Raw genomic sequence first — 24,171 nt, forward strand, 5'->3', positions numbered from 1 at the left:
TCACAGAGCGTAGCAGTCAGGGACCGGAGCCCCTTCTGCGTTCCGCTCGGGAAGAGCCGTAGTGTCTGAAATGTCTGAGCATCACTGACACACACACACACACACACACACACACACAGACACACAGAGACAGAGACAGAGAAAGACAGACAGAGAGAGAGGAGCAAGGGACACACGGTCCAAGACTGACACGTGGCCAGGAAAGGAGTTTGACAAACAGTTTGTGTCCGTGTTTATGACCAACAGAGGGCGAGGCCCCGCGTGGGCGCACGGGTCTCACGTAATGTGTTTACAAGTCTATAGCCGTCACTACACAGTTACGTCATTTTGTTTCATTTCCTCCACTCATCTATCCAAACATTCAGCCAACCATCTCACCCCCCCGGGCCTCCATGGCTGCCTAAGTAGACAGTCCAAATCCATGTCTGAAGGAGTGAGGCAGAGAGGGGTGGGGCACTGTGAGGTCTCCCCTCTAATAAAAAAAAAAAAAAAAAAAAAGAAAACGAAGAAAAAATGCCCCCTAACAATATGTAACTTCTTTTGTTTTTTTAAATCCTCTTCTCTTCAAAGTTTTTAGCACATGGAGATGGTGACGTTGATTCCCAGGTTGCCGTTCTCAGCAAACAGCTGTGCGATGGATGTGTCGAACACCAGGCAATCGCTGTTCATGATAGCTGTGGCGATGCCCTCGTGGATGGAGCGTGGCGTGGCCTCCCAGGTCAGACGACGCCGGTGCCCGTTGAGCTCCAGTCGGTAGGCGAAGTTCTCGGCCTGCTTGCGAGTCCCAATGAGCTGCACGATGGCAAAGAACTGCTGGTGTCCGTCGTACTTCTCCTGCTTCTCCAGCACAAGCATGAAGTGGAAGCCGAAGCACGACTGCATCATTACCCAGTCCACCGCACCGGGCAGGTTGATATCTGTGGCCAGGAACACGATGTCCTCCCCCTGGATGGAGACACACAGGGTCAATCATCTTTAGTCATCAGCCTGAAGTTAACACCCGACGTTGCTCACATAAAGATCTTTTACATCATCATGATCTCAAAATTAATACATGTTATAAAACAAGGTGCAAAAGGAACAAGCTGTTTGTTGTTTTCATGTTAAACGCAATTTTCTGGAATAATCTGGCAACTATTTGACAAAGCAGTAAGCTCATGATAACAACCACGCCGTTATGAGACCTCGACCACTGGAAAGTTCAAAGGTCTGCCAGAGCGCGATTTTCGGACTCGGGAAACTGAGAAACAAATTAAAGTTGATGTAATGACTTATGCACTTGTCTTTTTGAAAGGGGTTGTGATTTGCACTGCATCCACAGTCTATTTAACAAAGTAGAAGGTAACAAATCAAAGTACTACAACACCTGACTCCAGGATGGTTTTGAAACATTTTCACAACATTTAATTTGCGCTTTTCTCCTTGTTTGCAAACCCCCACCACCACCTTTTGCACCATGGACACGTCGACTTACTGATAACATCAAACCATCTTAAATTCTCAAGACCAAGTAAGATATGAGCCACTGAGTAGTCATTAGTGTTGTCTTGCAGTCCAACCTTACAGCTTTAAAAACAAACTTGTAAGACGATCACGCCTAAAAGTCATCCCACAAATTAAAAGGCTAAACCACTTTCAATGAAAAAGAGCAGTACTGCTGGCTGCAATAGCATGCCAACTTTAATACGTCAGTGTTGCCAGATAAGATAACCACCATCATGGACGTTCTCGTTTTAAGGACAAAGATCCTCCATGGTTTCAGAACACATCGTACAACTACATCTACAAGCCACTCAGGCTTTGCATGACATCAGTGAGAGAAGATTTCCTTATGTGGTGATCTCAGGCACACCGCTTCAGCTGTGAGCACAAAAGCTCACCTGTTGCCGGAGAAGCTCCGCCCACCTAGCGGTGGTGTAAAAAATTATTGGAGTGTTCCTTCAATTTAAAAGTAATTATGATATTAAAATGAACATCTTTTGCAGGCTATAACAACTCATTTGTAAATTAAAACACATTTACACAGTATGTTGTTTCCTTTGTTGTCCAGCAGAGGGCACTCTCAAAATTCCCCATCAGCTTAGTGGGAATAGAGTAGGAAATGTTTTCCATGTTTCCACTTCGTTTGAACGCTGTTCATTCAGATTTGAGTTTATTTTAAAGTCACAAACCTAATTGCAAACCCTGCATGATCCATGTTTAAATAGCATCAATTCAGATAGTCTTCAAAGTGTCTCATCCTCAATTAATAAAAATGGCACACACCTTTAGGAGCATGCTTTGTGGAAGAAACTGAGGAACTGAGTAACTTCTAACCTGCAGTGTGGTGATGGACTTGTGCTGGTGCATCAGGTGAGGCATGACTGCGTCCAATGATCCCTGCCACTTGCAAGAGGCACCGGGGCAGGGGCAGGAGTACGGCCGAAACTCACAAAGCTCTTCGTGCTCGGTCTTGTCGGTATGAGGCAAGGTGACTTCACAGCCTGATGAGGCATACTTGCAGGGGAAAAGGACAGAGTTGGCCACCTTCTCCATGGCCAGGTTCCTGATGGAACCCAGGGGACCTCGGCAGGTGGGGCAACAAGTGAGCTTAGGTCGGCAGTTAGAGCACACCTGGGGAAGAAGAAGAAAAAAAAAAAAAAAAAAAAAAAAAAGGTAGTATGTTCATGACAAGAGTTTACTAAAATGTAAATCTTCACAATTATGCCTCTGCATATTTTTTTTGTCAAAAAAAAAGAAAAGAAAAAAAAAAAAAGAAGACATTTTACTGGCAACAACAACCAGTTCAAGTTCAGTTACAGACTGGACTGTACACACCAGGTGTCCGGACTGGCACTGGAGGATTGGGGGGAGGACATAGTCGAAGCAGACAGGACACTCAAACAGGCTCGCCAGGTCACTGTTGGAGGCTGTGGTGCCTGAAAGGGTGGGCACACGCTGAGAGGGAGGGCACTTAGATGTTCCTGTGGGCAGCGCGGTGGCAGTCTGGCGACTCATTTCTGACAAGAGAGGAGAATGGTTATGATAAAGCCATCAGCAGATCATGTTACCATACCAAAGCTTTAGTTAAAAAGATAAGTATGACTAATTGTCTAGCCCTCCCTTTGTTGGCAGCTCTTACTCTACATCGGAGTCAAAACAGGTCACTGAGAAGGTGGAAGAAACAGACAAGACAACGGACATGAAAGACAAACATCACGATGTTGATGCTGGATGCACAGCATGCAATTCGTTTAAAACATGTAAATGAAAATATACCAAAATTAAAGCTATTTTTCCCCCTTTAACCCATTTTCTTTTACTGTAAAGTTATCAACATGCTATATGACTGTTATATACACCACAGCATATATGTTGACTGTTGAGCCAAGTTGCTAAGGTTGTTCCCAAATTAAGACGTTTACTTTCCTGTTATTCAAGGTGTATTTTTTGTTTTGCTTTAGCGCCATAGTGTACTGTTTACACATTCACCCATCACCTGAAATATTCATAGACTCAACACTGGGAGGAGTCATATCTCTGGGAGGGATAAATCAGGAAGGGCATCTGGTTCTCTGTGTGTGTGTGTGTGTGTGTGTGTGTGTGTGTGTGTGTGTGTGTGTGTGTGTGTGTGTGTGTGTGTGTGTGTGTGTGTGTGTGTGTACATGACAGAAGACGACTGGCAAAACTGATGTCTAATTGTCACAGAAGACCTGTTAAATACTTCAGCTGATGATACCCATGCGGTAGTGTCCTAGCAGGACTGATGCAGCTAAAGTGTTAGCTCCAACTGTTCATACACAGGTCAGAGCTGTAAGGAAAAATTACATGCTGAACCAAGACCACGAATTGTGCAGGTATTAGGAAGCATTTTCTTCAAACAGACAGCCACAGATTTCTCCATGTTCATGTGCCTTAGTGCAGTTCAGCCATCTTTCTGTTAGCAAATTATATCCATTTGCTTCACAACTACAGCCAAATTCACAAATCTTTTCTCATGTATACACTTTCATTTCCTGTTGTCAGACAAGAGAATGACAGCTATATGACGTGAATACAGCCCATAGACTACTAGTTTATGGGCTGTGTAGCGGTGACTCTGCCTAACAAACTCTTCATTCATACGGGTAAAAGACAAAAACTGCGCTGAAAGTTCATGTAGTGCATGTAGAAGTCATCGCTCAGACCGAGTGTCTCCGTCAGGTCTGTATCAGCAGCTGTGGGGTCTCAGACAACATACTAGATACACTGTGCTACTCCTACTGCCGCCTTCTAGCCATCACTCAGTCCTCTACACCAGGTAGACCTTTAATGTTAATCAATACTTTATGATATACATGTTCATAAGAGGATTGGTTTAATGTGTATGGTTTGAGAATTTAAATGCATTACAGCACATATGAATATCAATAATCTTTTGGCAATGGTTTGATTCCAGTTTGTGTCCAGTCCAGCGTCCAGCAGTAGACTGTTCTACTGACCTGAATCATGTTTGTACTGTTTGGTTGCACAAAAGTAAACAAGCTGGAAAGATGCTAGAATGCAAACCTCTGGCTATAGCCTGATGGTGATGCAGCTGTTTTATATGGCCACTTTATTTATCCGTGTTTATAAACAAACATCTGTGAACAGAACAGGAAGTCTTGTAAATGGTAAATGGACTGGTTCTTATATAGCACTTTTCTACTCATCTGAGCACTCAAAGGGCTTTACACAACTTGTGCATTCACCCATTCGCACAAGCACATCTTTCTAAGTGCTTCATAGCTAACATTCACACACATTCATACTTCGATGGATGCATCGGAGAGCAATTTGGGGTTAGTATCTTGCCCAAGGATATTTGGCATGTAGACTAGGGGAAGCCAGGAATCGAACCACCAACCTTCCGATCAGTGGATGACCTGCTCTACCACCTGAGCTACAGCCACCCACCCTTGTCCTGTTAGCTACACTGAAAAAAAAAATGGCTGCTGCCCTTAGAGGCCAAATCAGCAGAGTAACAGATTAGTTTCCAGAGAGCGTGAGAATAACCAGACTGGTTACAATTCTGTGAAACAAAAGGGAAAGTTTGTCATCATTATCGTTGTCGTCATCATGTGAGCAGGTGGTCATTTAATTCCATTTCAACAAGTCTTTAAAAAAAAAAAAAAAAAAAAAAAAAAAAAACACAAATCAGGAAACTCAGCTTCTTTCCTCCCGTTGTGCTCACTGGCCACACGTTGCAGCTTGCATGATGATGTGCGGCTACATGCTGAGCTAATCCTTTCTCTCACAGCTAGCCCCAATCCAGCGCTTATTACACTCGCCATACACTTAATGTCTAATCTCCAGAATTACAAACACTCCATAGTTAAACTGTCTGTAGCACACAAAGTGTGCCAATATCAGAGAGCTTAATTTCCTCACTGAAATCATGATAACACATTTGGAGCAATCTCAGGAGACTCGTCATTCTACCACACTTCCTCATTTGTATGACTAATGCAAGCTTTTGGATTTCATTTGGAGTGGATGGATTCTTAAGGGGTAATGAATTCATCTCTCTGTGAAAACCAAATCTTATGGTTTCTACCATGCTTTAAAAAAGCCTACAGTGTAGGAAGAGTATTCTTCAGTATTCTGTCACTGTGGTGTAAAACACTGTCATCACTGCAACGAGTCAGCTATGCAGATTTTCTGTCACTTTAAATAACAACCAGACAGTAAAGTGAACTCAGATGTGGTGTGTGGCACTGATGTTCGTGCTGTGTAGTTGCCTTGGTAACAGGTTTGTGGATAAGGATGGGATGGCCTGTGAGGCAAAGGAAAGAGGTGGCAGCCGAATGTGACGGACAGAAAAACAATTGTGTGTCGAGGAAAAGGAGAACGCAGGGAAGCTAGTTTATGCAACTGAAAAAAAAAAAAAAATATTATTCCCATCCATAATCCTAAACTTTTAGTTATGCATCTCAAAATTTCAAGTAATAAGTCAAAATTTAGAGAAAATCAGGAAGCTTTTTTAAAGGTACGTCATTGCTTTGTTACTCGGAAGCAGGAGGTTGATGGCATCAGCTGCCAGTGCTACAGCTGGCAGGCATGAATATGCAAAGTGTTCAGTACTTTCTATGTGGTTTAAGAAATGATGAAATCCTTGTGTTACTCGACAACATGAACAGCACTTGGTTCGTGTTTACTATACACTGAAAGCTGACTGATGCTGTCCACTACACGATTTTGAGTGAGCTAGGGTCAGGGATATTTTTCCCCCAGTGGTGAAAACGAGCTTCCATCAGAATGAATCAGACATAACCATATGAGTCAGGAAGAAGGTGGTTTAAAAAAAAAAAAAAAGGGGGAAGGTGGAGTGACAATAGACTGATAGGGTGACACCGCAATGAGGATGCAAGAACAACAAGAGTGTGCAGAGAAAAGGGAAATGAGAAAAAAAAAAGGATAAGAAGAATATTTCTCAGGTCACATTTTTCAGGTCAGTACAGTGATTTGGGTGGAGTACGTCACCTACTCTGCTCCTTTTTATACCCCTACCTACAGACAGAGGCAGCACAGGGAGGGCCAGCACACAGGAATAATGTGGAGAAGAGACGGTATGTGTGGGAGGTGAAGACAAGAGGAGAGTCAGCCAGAGAGACACCACAGCGATATGTAGACAGACAAAACAGCTGGGAAATTAACACCCACCAGCAAACTGCTGCCAAAGCTTTGGTCATGACTGCTCAATTCACCTAACTTAGCAAAAATTTAACAATTTCAAAAAGAGTAGAAGAAAACATACTCAGCTGCTGTAGCTGAGTCAGAGGCCCTCATAGGTGGTCTTCTGAGGTCTTCCCGGGCAACTTACCTCCATTTAGCAAGTAAATTATGATGTTTGATAAAACATTTGGGTCCTTGTTTTTACAGAAGGGAAGCACTTCCTCTTTCCCTTTGATGGTGATTCAAAGAACTAGCAATAACCAGCAATTTTTGAAGAGAAAGGCCAAATAAATAAAAAGGTCACTTTGAGACCATCCTCCACCAAGGCCTCTGCTGTACCGTGCCATTTTAGAGCCACACAAGTTAGAATACGCTCTCTTTGCACAAGCTCCAGCTCTGCAGAAAGTGTCACAAAATTCAGTTTTTTGTACAATTTTGCTGAAAAACTGAAAACCTGTGTTTTAGCAGTAATAACTACTTCATTTCCTGCTGACAGTGGAGTCATTTGCCAGATAATAGCGTAACCCTGTACCCACGAGTGTCGAATGTGATGCTTTTATCTACGGCATCATTACTTGTGCAAGCATCCCTCTTATGTCTAGCTTAGTAGCTGGCAGTACTACCAGTAGGCAGGCCTGCTAGGGTAAATCTTGTCTGCATGCTCACATGCACACACTCATGCCATGTGCTGAGGTAACAAAAAAAAAAAAAAAAAAAAAAAAAAAAACTGGATCTAATCAGAGGCTGTATTAGTTAGTGCTCCCTGTGCCTGCCTGCCTGTCTGTAAACACATCTGCTGCGATGGAGATACTGCCTTAGCAGCTATTAATAGAACATCTTTGCTAGCTAGCATGCTAGCAACAGCACCAGGAACAGTGAGACCAAATTAGCTCAGGACTTTCTGCTTGGCAAAGGCAAGACTGAAATATTCAGCATGTGGTAGCATCACCATCTTAGCTCTTATGCTTGAAGACAATAGTTTCTTCACAACTGGAGAGTCATTTCTTGTAGATGAATTGAGACCTTTATAAAACTTGTGTACTTGTCAATAATTGGTATCCACATAAAAACACATTGAAATAAAAACAGCCTTAGAAAGTAGTCTCAACATGATTATGAAAATGTAGCATCTGTTCTGTTCACTCCGATAGCTGTGCCATGCACCTCATGCGCTCATGTGAGAGAGGGGGAAAGGGAAAAAAGGACAACCATTAACTTACTACTTTGGTAAATGTGGAGATCAGCTACCAGCTGCGTTTCGGTGAAAGGAAGTCTGTGTGCTTAGGGTGTGGCTGATTGGTACTTCTGTCATACGAGAGTACATGGCAGCACCATCTTATTGAAGAATACTGGCTGCATTACTGAACAGAACGAATGTATGGCTCAACATACTTTACTGAAATAGATCATCACTGGAGCTCAACCAAGGGGCCATGAAAGGGGGAGAAGGGTTTTGTAGTCTAGCAGCTGAGAAGACACACACACACGGCTATTTTGTGTTGATTCAGTGGTAATATTATAGAGATTACTATTAACACCAGCTGGAATTTTAGCACAAAATGCCACCAACAAACCAGACTAAAGGATACCGAATTGTTCTCCTTTGTAGTTTCCTGACTTGAACATTACATATGATAAAACAACAAGTAGTTTGTGGCATATAAGGCTATAACAAGCTGCAACATGCAGAGCTAAATGGAGTGTGTAGGGATAAACATAGCATCACTTGTTTAGCTGACACATGAGAGGCCAAGGAGGTGCTGCTCCCACGATAAAAAGGAAAAGAATAGACGGGCAGCAAACTTTTGTTGTTAGCAGGTGGCTTAGAAATGACTTCTGCAGCCTGAATTTACTTTATTCCCCCCAAAAAATATAAACATACTGTTGATACTGTTGAGTAATTCAGGACGACTCTTCTCCTTTATAGCAAATTTATACATTACCAAGAAGGGTGCAGCAAAAGGTGTGCGAAGGAGGTAAAATCGTGTGCGCAAAGAGACTGAAGAGACAGAAACAGTGAGTCAGCTAACCAGACATAGAGAGATACTGCAGTGTGTCGAGAGGGTGGACAGGAGGATGACAGAAAGAACAGACACAAACAATGACTGTGCACACAGCCTGCTGTGTTCAGGAGAAGCAGAAAAAGGGAAAAGATATGCAATGTTCTGTTTAGAAAATAGGCGATCACACAGTAGTGTATGCACGTTTGACAAAAAAGTGAAATAAAAGTCATCTTGCATACCCCTCCATGTGTTACATTAGACAATTACAGTGTGTTAGGTGCTGTCCAAGTGAAGTAAATTAAGAGCACCAAACTCCCAAAACAGGAAACAACTCACCCCGTAGCTAGGACTACAAAAGGAATGAGGATAGATATGGTTAAAAAGCCTGCTGGAAACACTGGTATAAGCACTACATAACTGTAGATGAACAGGGGAAAAAATGAAAAGGACCAGGGGGGAAAAAAAAAACAAAACAAAAAACTAAAATACACACCTTCGTCCATAAGATTTCCAAATAAGGCTTTCGTCTCCTCTTGAAATGTGGGGACCTCTGAAAAAGAAAAGGGAGCAAAGTAAACAAACAAGTTAGAAAAGCAAAGCTAGAGGGATACTGGTTCAGACCGATCCCACCGTAACAATGTTCCTACCATATAACAGGAATAATAACCATCAAGTAAAGTACACCAAATTACACACATTTTTCACCAGCTAAACATGAAGTCTGGCTTTGTAATTTCTGACACTGTTTAATAACATGCTCAAGTCAGTCCGGATAAGCTGGATTTCCATCATGACAGTCTAGTTTTTAAAAATGGTGCCAGCTGGCTATAGGAGATCAGGAGGAGCACGGCACATTTAGTGCACTTCCACGGACTACAACCAACCTTTCAAGGCATTTAAGCCAGTCACTGTGCTGCTAATGCACCATACATGAGCGAGACTTTAAAATAAATTAAAAAATATATATATAATAGTAGTAATTTATTATTATTATTATTATTATTATTATTAATTCATGGCGTGCTGTCTTGCCTACTTCACATTTTCCCCAGTATTGTTCAGTCAATGCCTCTGTTACAACACTGACATGTAGCCATTGTGTCTGGGTCATAATATTTTGATCCTCTACAGAGGTGACTGCATGCTGGCTAAACTCTGCACATATGTACATTTCACAACACAGCTGTCATCTGCCAGAGAAAATCTCATTCTGCCCTTAATATAGTGCGCATCTGTCATTGTAATGCGGGGTGGGTGATATCACCTCAAATAATCATATTTTTATATGGCCAGAAATATGCCCATTTTACTTCAAAATAGAATAATCCAAACAAAAACCTGGTCACAACATTTTATTGATACTTTCAACTTGCAGGCAGCATCATTTATAGTTCCAACTAAATAAAGGATAATTTAACCTTTAAATGAGTCAAACAAACACTGCGGCATCACTGAGAGTTACAAACTGTCTAAATTCTTTCACCTTTAATAAAATGATCAGTGTGGCTGCTCTACCAGGTGTAACAAAATTGGTTTAACATCTACTAGGTATCCATGAAAACAGAGTTTATGAAGGTTAACATAGTTAGAAGTTAGCTCGCTAGTTTACACCTAAACACGATATAGCATGTTCTGACTGAGGGATTTCTGATAAATTCAAACGTACAGCACTTCCAACATAAATGAAGACTTTAACAGCAGTGACGTTTGTATGGTTACTGAAGTTGGGCTAGCTGGTATATAATCATGTGCTACGTGGTCGCTAGCTACACAGCTATGTTAACATAATGTAAACACATTAGCACATTGAAGCTAACTTTTTTCCACTCGATAAAAGTTAACGTGAGGGTTCCCGATGGTTAGGGACAAATGCAATCGCATGGCAGGATGCTGTAAACGGACCAAACTTCAGTCAGGAGAACAACTGAGATAATCCATCCACAATACGAGGTTAGTCATTAATATACTGCTGCATGGGCTGGGCTGTAGTTACATAGGAAGGGTTTAAAAACTGAGCCTTAAAATCAACAGTGGTAATAAACAGTGAACACCCCCTCCATAGAACAAGATGCAAAGCATGAAAACCTGTTAAAAACACAACAGCCTTAATAAACACAGTGTAGCTTGAACCCGGAAGCAGGGTTCATACATCATCACCTAAAGACCAGATACTGAAGGGGCAATCTTTTGAAAAAAAAAAGATGCCAGGAGAAGCAGTATTATATCCAGTGACGCAGCACAAAAGTAATCTAGGTGAAAGTGTTCCTGGATACTTCAAGTAAAACATATTTATTTAACAATAACTTATGTGACTAAAGTTTGTACCTCAGATGTTGGGTTGAGCTATTTAAATCAGCCGCTTAGCCACATCAGTAATTTGCATCCACTGTTTGTTATTTTTGTCATATGAAGTGCAGCTAGTGAGTACTCCTGCCACGCTGGGCGAGTCATTTGTTTACATTTCGGTCCCAAGTCATTTGTTTACATTTCTGGTCCCAAGTGTGCTGGCTGCTAGAAACACTTGGCGTTTCCACCTTTAATCTACAAGTCTGGCTGCACCTTCAGTGTGTTTGTCATCTGGCTAAAAGGTGGAGACCAAAACATACTATTGACATCTATTCCACCTTTAATCTGGACAGCTTTGCCTGAAGTGTTTCCAGCATGGTGCGATGCATGAAACCATACATTTTAGACATAAGTACTGTTTACTTGTGGGAGGGTAACGTTGAAGTTTATTTTTCACCTCGGCTCTTTTTTGCTTCTCATCCGTAAATACTCTGCATCTTTCACGTGATTCAGTTTATTTTGAAAAGTCTCAACAGGATCTTGAGCTTTATTGTGAAAGGTTTATGTAAATGGTGACTCTTGCTCTCAGACATGCCTGGGCTCATGTCATTGTGCACAAGATGGATATTTATTTCTACTTATAAAACACTTAACAAGGAACCAAGTCTCAGCAACCATTTTAGATTAGAGAGCCTAATTCATTTCTGACTTTCACAATGGATACCAGTTTGACAAGATCTGATGTAAAGGAAATCACCATGTGGGCATCATGAAAACAACATTTCCTTTAGGTTAATCTGCAGCCTTTTTAAAAGCCCTTTGCTTTAGACAAAACAAAACAAAACCAACCAACCAAAACACATACCTTGGGAAAAAAACAAAAACAAAACAAACACCTACATAGCACCTCAGGTACAGGTGAAAACAGAAGGACACATTTAAAGAAAATGTGCCATTAAGAGAAGCTAAGATATGCTGCACACTGAAGCCAGGAAAAGTTGAAGTACACAGAAAATAAGCACTCGGGGGAATAAAAGAATGTAGAGAGATACAAGCAGGAAAAAGAGACCACGAGTAGAGGGGGGAGGCCGAAAACAAGCTGGGCTTCAACAAACATGCCGTTCTTTGTTCTTAAGTCGTGGCCCACTCCAAGTTTTCATACACACTGTACAGTGTAATTCACAATGTACGCAAGCGGCGCCTGCTGAAAGGCTCCTCTGTATTCACCTACATAGAAGCTATTCAGCACATTCTGTCACAACATACAGAACACACCCTTTCACCAGCTACGGTCAAGCTACAGAAAGGCCAATCAATTTGTCAGCTTGATGCTAACAAAGCTACAACTAGACTGGGGTCAGAAATTGACACTACTGTACAACATCTTACCCTGCAGATACAGGGTGGGGGTGGGGGGGTGGCATTTAGTGTGCTTTACTGTTTTAAGTGTAATACCTTTAGTCCTGTGCACACTCCTTGTGGCTACACATGAGAAGAGTCTGAGCAAGGAGTTCCAGGGTGGAGCTTGCAGCGCTACACTAGCCGGCTTCGATTTCACTTGTACCACAGACATAGAGGTAAAGCATTTATACGCTCCTTTTGCGCCATATTTATCTGGCCTTTTCCATGGAAACCACACGGTGTTACTGCTGCCCCAAACACACGACAAAACACAGGGTCATATTTCGTCCTCCTGCTCACCCATTTGAGAAGAACAAGTTCATGAGGGTTGGGGTAAGCTGAAATGAAAGAAAGAGCTGTGTCCGGAGAGGCAAACTGATCCTTAATAGCTGGTAAAATGAGTTCTCAGAGGAGATGGCACAACAGAGTGGCCAAGGCTGGAAAGGGAGACGGAAAAAAGAAAACAAAACAAAAAAAGCAGGTCACCGATGTTTTTGCTGCAACACTTAGACAAAAACCATCAGGTTTGTTTTCTGTTAAAATTAAAACCTTGAAAATCAAGTCCGTAAGCAGTCTGTTGGTGTGTGGTCAGCCGGCCACTCCTTCGTTTCTCCCTAATTGGGCAATAGAAGAACAGACGGCAAAGTAAGGCAGTTTAGCCAACTCACAGTAGAGTTTCTTCAACACTGGATAATTATCCTTTAGCAGGTTCCACCTTTGTTTCTCCTGGTGCCAAATTTTCAGGAACGGTTTGGCACTACACCACTGCAGCGTCTAACGGGTACAAATGCCTCCAACAACCACCTTCTGAAATTGTAGTTTCGTGGGAACATTTCCCACAGTCAAACAGGGGTAATTTTGATAGAAAAACAAATCCTGTCCAGTGTACATGAGTTGGAAGGTAGGAAAAAAAAAAGTTTTCTAGGAAAACAAAGCTCCGCTTTTTTAGTTTCTTAAGATGATGAGACTTGCGAGAGAAGGAAAGAAAGCGTCCCAAAAAAAGTCACTCCCTCACTGAGCTCTCCGTCCCCAAGAGTGTGGTTGGTGTCGCTGCTGCTGGGTGCGTTTGTGAGAAAGACAGAGAGCAAAGCTAAGCCGGCATCCAATGTCAGTCCAAACAGCAGCCTCACTCACACCCTCCCCGCTCTCCTCTGACAACTCCCTACCCAAACACATAACCCTCTCTCCTCACACAGCTGACACTTGACAAATTTTATTTACGCCTGAAAATATACATACAGAAAGTATACAGACAGCGTACGTACACGTCTGTATACTTTCTTGCATTTTTGCCTGCCTCATGCCTGCATATTTCGCTCCCCTTCTTAGGTGGACATTCCTTCTCTAGCTCTCCCACTTGTGTTTCTTTCTCTCTGCACCCTCCCTTCCACTGCCTCTGTGGTTGAGCAAGTCTCAGATTTCAGCCTCGTCTGGCTGCAGGCTGTACCACCAGCTGCCCTCAATGACACCATACCTCACTTTCTCACTGCCTTTTCTCTTCATTCTCTTCTATCAACTTTCCCCCTCACATTGCTTACCACAGTGCAGCAGGTCTGTGCATAGCATTAGGCACTCAAACACTTAATCTGTAAAACACAACAGATTCAAACAAAATTATGCTCTCTGTAGCTTAAACAAGTCAAACAAGAAATTATCTTTTTTTTTTTAAATCCATGTCTGTTAGTCAATTTTCTCCTCCTACACACAGGATCATATTCTCTTTAAAAACACAAACACATGTGTGTATAACTGAGCCAACCAAGAAGGGAAGCCAGATTAAAAAACTAAATATTACTGTGAGCTGAAATCTGTCTGTCAGCAGGAGAGAAAGTGATAGCTAGCTTAGTGCACAGGGACAGGGAAACACCGGCCCGGTTCACATGCAGCACTCGAGTGCATCTCGGTGATCTGATCCCATATGGACAGATCTAAACACAGATGTAACTGCCCCCAAACACGATGACTCACGGATTCTGCTTCTGGCCACCATCATGGCCGACAATGCCAGCGATGACGGAGAATGTCTGCTGTACAGTGTGTGCTGTGTCTGCGAGTACTGCCAAAAGTGCACATCTATTTTTGAACAGCATGATAAATCACAAATGACATTTGGATTTTGACGAGATTCAAACTTTAATACCTTTTTATAAAATGAACAGTATAAATGATGCACAACTTCCTTAAACCTGCGTTCTTTTTAACCCTTTAAGACCTACCATAGAACCAAGTCCGCCAGAGCTTATTTTATGCTGTAGTGCCAATTTTGGGAGCATTTTAAGTTGATATACATCAATACAACCATTATAGCCCAAATTTTAATAATATGTATGCATTAAGTGCATAGTAATTACATAAATTGCAAAAAGTGCAATAAACTACAAAAAAAAAAATTGAAAATCGTTTTTTGTTTTTTTATATATTTCTAGTTAGAGAAATTTAAGAGGCTTATCCTCAAAACTGTAAATACAAAAAGTTGCACAAAATAGTTTCCCACCACAGGAAATTTATTTTGAGTGTCTTCATAGTTTTATTTTTGAAATACACCAATTTTTAATATACTGCAGGAAAAACGAAAATAAATATTATAGTGCAAATTTGCAAAAAAACAAAAAAAACAAAACAGCATGTGCATCAAAATAAACTATTTCCAGCAGTGTAATTTGAGTTCTAAGCCTCCCAGAAACGACACAGAAAGTCATAAAGTCAAAGATAACTTTTAAAAACACCAGTATAGGCTCTGAGGCCCTGATAGTAAAAAATACTACATTTCCGCGAAAATGACGTCACTTCCGGTTTCGGGCAGGTAATGGCGGACATGCGAAAGTTCACGCTGACGTCTATTCCAACGTAGGAAGTGTTATGAACAGCTGATCGGATCGGCAAAGCGTGTTTCTGGAATATTGTTTTTGTTGCTGCAAGTGCTTTTTATGCAGTTTTTGGAAAGCTATATGTGGAAGGAAACCGTGACCTAGGACAAGCTGATGGCATAAGATGTAAGTACAACTCCTCCGGTTTCATATGCAAAAAAAATTATTGCTCTTGCTTACGTGGTTGCAGAGCTACCAGGATTTAAAAATAGTTACGCAAAACGGAGCGTGCCCGCTCCGACCGGTTTTAAAGGGTTAAATGTCTACCAACGGGGCAATAACTGCAATTGAAAAGAAACTTCCAGTCCTGTACAAGTCTGAGAAAACAGCTCTTGCACGTGCCCTCTGTAAAGACCTTGCTGATCAATCTCTGTGCTCAGTCTCTCAAAAGTCCATTTTGCATGTGTTTGGTCATTTAAGTTTCACAAAAGAAGATTATCCAGGGTACACTCACTGTAACAATTTGTGACAAGTCTGAAACCACATGCTTCTGGTTTCACAGTGACATCTACCTCTTGCCATCCCTTTCCCAGCCTGTATGTGGACACTAAGCTCTTTCTTCTATACTCTGTGTGAAAATGGCAGATAGAATTTAAGGGCACATCTTTGACAGGTCATGCCATTTCCTATAACTTTCACTTGATTTTTAAGTTACTTGCATGGTAGTAAAACAAATCAGACTGTAAAAGGAAAGGACAGCAGGCGTCATTTCATATGGAAATGTGGGCTTGTGCTTTACTCAACTCTATCCTGTCTTACAACCCCTCGCCAAGGCATGCCTTTTACATCTCCGACTCACTGGTCTTGTTTCTCAGTTCATTGATATGCTATTGGCATGACAAAATGCAGAAATCTGCATTACTGAAGGATGTTTAAGATGTAAATGGTTTCTCTCTTTTTCCATCCTCTCCTTTGTAGCCCCCTTGGATGTAGGTGATGAACTGTTTGAGTCGCCAGTGATGAACTGCTGCCTGGTCCAGATGGCGCATTGTTGTATATATTGCCATTGCCCTTTTAATAACACAATTAGGGCATTGGCTACTGTCACTAGCTCTGTTTTACAGCCCACATTGTGCATGCGTGTCACAGCGGTCTCTCTTTGTGCCTGTATTTCTTCTGCTGCTGCCAAGTTTCTGACTGTATTTGGTTTATATTTTCTGGCAATAATGTGAACAGATGTGGCGTTACCACTGTGAAAAGATTACAGCAGAGGGAGTACGGTAGCATGCCTCATGTCTCGCTCGTGGTTTAGTCAGTATAGTCAAAAAAGGGCGGGGGGGGAAACTAACACTCAAGTGTGATCAGTTCAGAGACATACTCAACAATAGGTACACTACACTGATCAATGTAGGGAGAGTTTGTGAATAAAAAGGAAAATGTCTGTAGGTCCTTTAAAAATGCATTTATTTGAATTTTAGGTCTCTGAAATTGTTTACAAGATATTTAAATCTGTCCTGCAAGTTGCAGTAATATTAGTCTTACTTCCATCTGGGTCTTGGGGAACAATATTAATCACTAATACACATTTTGCGTCCTCGCAAACTATCAAAGGATGTCTGTAGTAGTTAGCAATGTATTGTCAGGGATAACATGGCTACTACTTCAAGTTATAACTTTAAAAACCGTTTCTGCATACACTACTTTCATCTATGACAAGTGCAAAATCTGTGAGATCACGACACTGAAAGAACCTGGGGGGACCATTTGTGGACATTCAGTCCCAGTTTTAAAACCTTTACACATCTGAGTAGCAAACTGCACCAGCATCATTTCTGCCTACAAAACAATATGAAACTGAGTTTGTGAACAAAAAAACTCAGACAAAAATGATTGCACTGATGAACATGCAAAGCAGGCAGTTGGCTAATGGTTCCTTTTAGCCTTTAAGCAATGTTCACATAACTTGGTTGATTGTGTGTGCAATTGTTCCAAGATGCTCTCTTGCATAGGTGAACTAACAGCAGGCTGTCACTGTGCATTCTTAATAATCTCACTTAATGCTAACACATTCAGGCTGCTGAAAAATTTGACATGACCCATCAGATTGCTATTACACCTCACTTCTGCCAGTGTACAGTCTGACTGCCACAGGCGGCTTCTTCATAACAATAACTATTATTATTATTATTATTATTATTATTATTATTATTATTATTATTATTATTATTAGTAGTAGTAGTAGTAGTAGTAGTAGTAGTAGTAGTAGTATCCAATCAACTACAGTTTGATTTCACAGTGCTACAGGAATGGAATAGACTGATTTCAAAATCCAGACCCAGTCAACAGTTGGACCTTTTCCATGGCAGGAAAAACAACTTAGGAACAATGCAGCCTAGCAGCTTGTTACCATGGAGAAGCCACACAGAACAGGGATATCAAGGCAGAGAAAAAACCAACCACACAGACACACTTACCCATTTTGTGTGTTAGCATCTAGTATAGAAATATACACAGAGATAAAACAAGCAGGGACTCCCTTTGGCATTAGTAGCAGATCTAGAATTACCTCACTGTTAGTGAGCCGATGACTCACTGCTGTCTTTCTCACATTCACACACCGCCAGTATTAGGTTGGACAAGAACAGCTGTCACTCTTGTCATTTTTTTCAACACCGGCTGCTAAAGTTGTGCCGGCACAGTAAGAGATGCAAAAATCTAAAGAGAGATTCAGAGTTGCCTTCACACACCTCAACATAAAAATCACAGTTATTGTGAAACTCCACATGTAATTAGTCAAAAGGACAACTTGGTATACATCTCAGGTCCACCCTTGCTGTAAGACTGGCAAAGATAAAGATTTTTTTTAAATAAATTTCCAGTCTCGTGTCATATGACACCACACATGCATGCACAAGCACACAGGTAGTCAGGTGACAGCAGGAGCAGCAACAGAAGTAGACAGGCAGCTCAGATGGACCAAATGAATTTTGAATTTCAAATACAAGACGAGCCAGCTAAGCTTTCAAGGTAATGGGTGGAATGTGATGCTAATTAAACCAACTGGCCAAGAACTAACAGCAAAAGGGTCTACTGCTGGAAAGAGAAGAGGCACATCAAATGCACACCACCTTTTTAAGATTCAAGCACAGTGATGAAACAAACCAGTGTTTCCCAGAAAGACAACACCACGGGGAACTAGGGACAGTCTTCCCAAGCACAGGAAGCATCATAACATAATACAGCCTGACAACAGCATGAAAGCAAAATGAGGTCTGCACATACTTATGTCATTTGGGAAACACTGCAAGTAAAAGTACTGAGGTAAGGCAGTCAGCAGCAATTGACCTTTCAAGTATACTGAGTGCAGGAATGTGCTGGCAAACATACCTGGGAGGGTTACCTGAGGAAAGTCTGTGGGAAACTAGAATTCACAGTGAAGATATGTTTAACCATCAGAACAAGCAGTATGTGCCCCTACAACATTGCCCGTGAGCACACATACGTGGTTACGTTATCCTCAGTTCAGAAGTCAAATACAAAAGACTGTCCCTAAAGACAACTGGCAGAATTAAAAAGGAAATTCCTTCTTATGTCGAGCTGAAGCTGAGGGTTACACACAACGACAGTCATCATCATGTTTGATTACCAAACGTATTGTGGTGGAAACCTGGCACTGTCGTGTCTAAGATGATGAGTACAGTAAAACAAAGCACCAGCATCTGAGAATTTTCTGAGCCAACAAGCAGAACCCTCGCCGGGTAAGCTAACACAATAAGCTGCAGGTTGTTTCCTTGGTCATCAAAAAACAAAAACAAAACAAAAAAATCCCATAGAGTTTGTAGTCTTTTTCCTCAACAAGCGCGTGTGCATGCAAGGCAGGAGGGATTGGCCACACATCCACTTCTGTCACCGTTTTAACAATGGCTGGTTGCTGCATAGTGGTCAGATGGTTCAGACATTTCCTGCCTTTAACTCCAAGTGCTATTCCACTGAGAGCAAATACTGCTTTAGAGATTTGATAAAAGAAATATTTAACAATATTTTACATTGGTCAGAATAAACAAACCCATTCCAGATGTAACCTCTTAAATACAGTCTGTAAAATGAAAGATGAAAAAGCAAGCTTTTATTTTCTTGCATTTTAATGAGCTTTAGGATTTCACAAGGATGAGTCTTTCTATCAGTGACATAAATCCTTTCATCTTGGCATCTGTCAGCTTTCATCCACATATAAAAACCACCCTGGGGGCTACACTACCAAGTGACTAAGCCTCTCTGAAAGCTATGGAAAACCATTGGGTCAAAACAAGTTCATCTCTACTGCTGCATTACATACAACCAACACTTAGCTGTGGCAATCAGCAGAAACCAAGACTGATCGTAAATACATGTGTACATGCTGTATTTCTTTTCCCTCCCAAATGCAGTTAGACTGACTAAAGACACGTTATAGCTGGACAAACTTTATCAACCAGTTAAAACAGCTGAGTGCATACATATGGGTGTGTAAGGTCTCTGAAAGAAAAAGGTTCACTCTGATTTTGTGGTCTGCAGCAAAATAAGCAAAATTTCAGTGTGTAAAAAAGTGTTTTTAAGGTACAATGCAGAACTTGTACCTAACCTCTAAATGCAGCCCAATAACTGGTTTTCAAGGAGAGGGGAGATTAATTATAGTGAACTAAAATCAACCACATCCTAAAAGAAGATATTTAAATACAATTTGCAATTATTAAAACCTGTATTGCAATTCCAAATACTAACAGGCAATGGAACAGACTCCCACCTCCCAATCAACACCTGCATCTCTCATGTTTATAACATGCTGAAAAGACCATATTTTTCCGACTGCAGGGCAGATCATGTACTTCCAATAATTTGCATCTCAAGATAATGAGACCCTACACCTGACCAGACTGACATCTGCCGTGTAATCTTACTGTAAAATCTCAAATACTGTTTCAAGCATGACACACAAGTCCAGCACTTCGGAGGCTGGAGGTCTGTGTTTAGAGAGTATTTAATTTGTCAAAAGCTGAAAGAATTAAACAGCCACATTGTTTTTTTTGTAATACAATCCCAGAGTTTTACAACTTGTGCATCCCTTTGTCTAGGTTCATTTAATTTGTAAATTTATTTTCGTTTTATTTCGTCTTACTCTGTGAGGAGCTATGGACTCCGAGTCTGTATGCAAAGTGCTACATAAACAGTGGTATGGCTTTATTATTTTATTGACCTCGGCTTAGATCCATCCAGCCTGAGCAGAGGTATTGTAAAGTAGGGTAACAACTGTGATCAATATGGAGGTTTGCTTTTTTAATACAACTTCAGCGAAAGGTCATATTGTAATACCACTGTGCATCTGTCCACAGCCTAATTCATAACTCATCTACAGGTGTCCACGTAAAGGACTACGTGATCCGCTCAACAACTGCTCGTTGAATGCAAACTGCAGTGAACATGTAACAACGGCGATTAGAGCCCTTTAATAATCAATAACGACCAGGAGCTGACATTAGTCTTATAATAGACAAGTCAAACACGCCGACTCCGACTGTAACCTTTACTTGGAGTAAACATTAGTCATCACTTCCTCTACAGCCGTTATGCCAGCAACAGTGCTACACAAAACAATGCCACGACGAGTTTCTGTTGACCTGGTCTAACCTACTTTGAAAGCAAAATGGCCTTGTCTTTGCAAGGCAGACAACGGCGTATCCTAGCAAACAGTTTCCTGTGTGCAAGACGAGGCACACAGGCCTCGTCTTGCCGTAAAGCAGTATCCCACAGCTTACTAGCTAGCTTAGTCGGTGAGTTTGTTAGCTTAGCTGGTGTGTGAACATGCTAAGAAGCGGTACCCTTCCATTTTTCCCCACTCACACCAGTTAGTAAACGTTAACAACAACGTTTAGTCGCTACGCATGTCAACCCGTTAACCACTGCAGGCAAGAGGCGTTTAAAAGATCAGCAAAAAGCCGGACAGTAGGCTAGCTACCCGCCAGCATTATTAGCACTGTGCTAACGAAGGAAGCTAGCGTCTGCTACAACGGGGCTGTTGTTTTCACCGACACACACGCCACTCGAAAATCTGATGTTTCACTCTCTGTGGCACACCCGCTTACCTCGAAAGAATTGTCCTTCAGTTCACCACGGAGAAACAGGTGAATGTGTGGCACCAGGACAGACACAGGATCCCTCTCTGTCGTCGTTCTCTCGTTTGCTCGATGTACACATTGGCACAGCTCCTGGAACAGAGACGAGACGGCAGGCGTTAAGTACCAGCCGCTCCAGAGCGCGCACAGTTAAGTTTGCCACGGGAGCGCGCCTTGCACGAATTGCAGGTTGCTCTAAATGGTTCAATTTTATAATAAAAACAATAATACGAAAATAAATATACGCATATATGAATGCATCCCACACAATTTACTTCATATCTTTTAAAGCTATTTCACACTGTAAAATGAAAATATTCTCACCGTTCACAACGAGTATCAACGCATGCTCACACTTGTACTATCTCCTTAAAATCAAGGCTCGTCTAGCAGGTTCTCATCTTAGTTTCACTTCATTATACTATTCGCCTGCATCTTGTATCTGTACTGGATTTGATCTCTTGCCTCTCCGCTATAATGTAAGTGAAGGAAACTGCACATATGCTTAAACCAACAAGTCCCACAGATAAATCCTTAGAAATTGGACATTTAAATCAGCAGTTTTAATGAAAAAAAAAATAACAACGGGTTTTAAAAAGAGACTTTGGACAGGTATAGCAGAGATTGAGGTCAGTATTGATGCTGGACACATGTAACTGGCTGGGATTAAGATTTAGAGGTCATGTTGTTTCTTTCATAGCAATCTGGACATAAGGGAAGCCATCACCATGCCCCCCCACCCACACACACACACACACACACACACACACACACACACACAGCCACCTACCATCAGGAGGGATGAGGGGTAGGAGGGGGAGCTAAATAGTAGTGTGAGGTGGGGGTGGGAGGAGCTGCTGCACAGGCTGGGATTACAGAGAATGATTGGTTATGTAAGTGCGTTGTCCCAGTAGGCAAGCTGCAGCAGGAGCAAACAGAAGGCTGAGAGACACTCAGACAGCAAGAAAAGTAAGAGAAAGAGCAGACTTTTGTAAATAATCCTGCTGTCCTCCTGTGAACAGTGGCTGTAAGCCTTCTACTGTAACCGGGCAGCGTGCAACACATTTTCTTTGTAAATATATGAAGTACACCATCATTGCATGCACAGCAGACACAACTTCTCACATTTACGGTATCACACATGCATTTAAATATGACACCTTACTTTGGACACATATACATCACATGCACACTTCTTCTCTAAACAAAAACCACAAAAGAGTATCTCTGCTCAGTTCTCAGTTACTGTAGAAACAGAACTCAAGAGAAAATACGGAGTACTGGAGAAATATAAAGAGGGTATGACATTTTTATAAAGAGACAATAAAAGACAGTGGGATGTCAAATGTCTGAATTTGGTCAATTATGAGGATGTCCCTTTTTTCATCATTTAGCTAGGAAAAAAACGATCTACCAATTGTGAATGCATTGGAGACACTCATTAAGCCCACTTCTTTATATTAATTTGAGGAATAGAGCAAGCAAATAAAAAGGAATGAAACTACAGAGAGAGCACCAAGGAGAATGTGGGAGAGGGGCTGGGGAGGAAGACAAGAGGAAGTGGGGCGATCCAAACCAATGAGAATGTTAAGCTGTGCTGGTATGCTAGAGGAATTTGAATTTCTTGGTCGGACATAACGACATGCACAGTTTTTTTCTTTAGCAAAGTGAGAATGAGAAAAGATTGGAGGGAAGACTCTGAAAAGAAATGGTGAAGGAAGAGATAGTTTGAAGAGGAGAGGGGAGGCAGAAAATAGAGTTTGAGAGAAAGGGAGGAAGGAAGTTGTGAGACAAGGATAATGAATGTAATGCAAATGGGAGAAGAGTATGGAGACAGAGGATGGGAAGGGAGGGGTATGTGGGAAAGGGGGGAGTGTTAAAAGAAACGAGGGAGAGGAAATGGGTGAGTGAGAGCTGGCAGAATCATCAGCACATTCCAGACATAATGCTGTTTGGCAGTAGATTGTTATGCTGAAATCAAAGCAAGCTACTAGCTGTGCATTGGCCAAGATCCTCTCCGAAAACTTGTTTGCTGCTGAGTGGAAGCCCGGTCAAGTGGAAAACCTTGACTGGGCTGGAGTTAAACTCCCATCCTCTAAATTCCAGCTCATGTTGACTGACTGGAATGAGCGAACTAGAAAGTGCAAATACATTGCATAGACTGGAAGCACGGATGGTGTTTGAAGCATTGTCTCTTTGATGCTGCTGCTACTCTCATGCCACCTGTGGTGCAAGAACTTTCTCTCTTATGTTTGTCTGAAGATTTAATTGTTTACAATATACCTTCCATGCCTGCTTGTCTAGTTAAACCACTGAAAGGACATCTGGGAGAAATACACGTATTTACTGGCTTGGCAGGACTTGGATAAGAAGATTAATACCACTCTTATGTCTGTATGGTAAACGTGAAGGGGTGGTGGTTAGAGGTGATGTTGCTTCACAGCAAGGGCATTATAGGATTTAATCTGCCAGCCAGATGGGGCCTTCCTGTGTTGGAGTTTGCATGTACTCCCTGTGAAAGGACTCGGGTTTCCTCCCACAATCCATAGGCATACATGTTAGGTTGAGCGGTGATACAAAATTGGGCATAGATATGGATCATAGTGTAAATGAGTGTAAAATGTTGAGCTAACAGCAGGCAAAAGTTAGCTGAATGTCAAAGGTTAATGTAAAACAAATTTGTGTGAAATTAATTCCCTTTTATTTTTTATTTTTCTTCAGTTTTCTTTAATTGTGATTTGTGAAATGTTTCATGTAGACAGTCATGTTTACTAATATTAAACTTAAGTATAAGTTATAAAAAATCCTCATGAGCTAAAAAAGTCAGACTTCAAACTGCTCGAAACTCAATTT

General features: G+C 41.5%; 1 protein-coding gene across 3 annotated transcripts; it reads right to left on the reverse strand.

The window, feature by feature from the left end:
* Positions 1–159: 159 nt before the first annotated feature.
* On the reverse strand, positions 160–21,449 carry siah1 (siah E3 ubiquitin protein ligase 1). 3 transcript variants are annotated; one of them, XM_031736680.2, is made up of 6 exons: positions 21,289–21,449; positions 9,169–9,225; positions 9,012–9,024; positions 2,818–2,999; positions 2,317–2,613; positions 160–945 (listed from the first exon to the last, which is right to left on the reverse strand). In XM_031736680.2, the coding sequence occupies exons 4-6, from the start codon at positions 2,995–2,997 to the stop codon at positions 574–576; spliced, it is 849 nt and encodes a 282-aa protein (XP_031592540.1). In that variant the 5' UTR covers positions 2,998–2,999; positions 9,012–9,024; positions 9,169–9,225; positions 21,289–21,449; the 3' UTR covers positions 160–573. The 3 variants fall into 3 exon arrangements, with proteins under 3 accessions (XP_031592540.1, XP_031592539.1, XP_039470150.1); XM_031736679.2 differs by lacking the exon at positions 9,012–9,024; XM_039614216.1 differs by lacking the exons at positions 9,012–9,024; positions 21,289–21,449 and adding an exon at positions 12,417–13,207.
* Positions 21,450–24,171: the final 2,722 nt, after the last annotated feature.

The sequence above is a fragment of the Oreochromis aureus genome, linkage group 7, assembly GCF_013358895.1.
Source record: "Oreochromis aureus strain Israel breed Guangdong linkage group 7, ZZ_aureus, whole genome shotgun sequence".
In the NCBI taxonomy this organism is placed as follows: domain Eukaryota; kingdom Metazoa; phylum Chordata; class Actinopteri; order Cichliformes; family Cichlidae; genus Oreochromis; species Oreochromis aureus.

Excerpts from the sequence above, each read along its gene's own strand:
- siah1 (XM_039614216.1), bottom strand. The coding sequence starts at position 12,534 with ATGTCTGTGGTACAAGTGAAATCGAAGCCGGCTAGTGTAGCGCTGCAA. Across the intron at positions 3,000-9,168 it reads TGGAAATCTTATGGACGAAG|AAATGAGTCGCCAGACTGCC; the intron begins GTGTGTATTTTA and ends CTCTCTTGTCAG. Across the intron at positions 946-2,316 it reads AGTCCATCACCACACTGCAG|GGGGAGGACATCGTGTTCCT; the intron begins GTTAGAAGTTAC and ends GTCTCCATCCAG.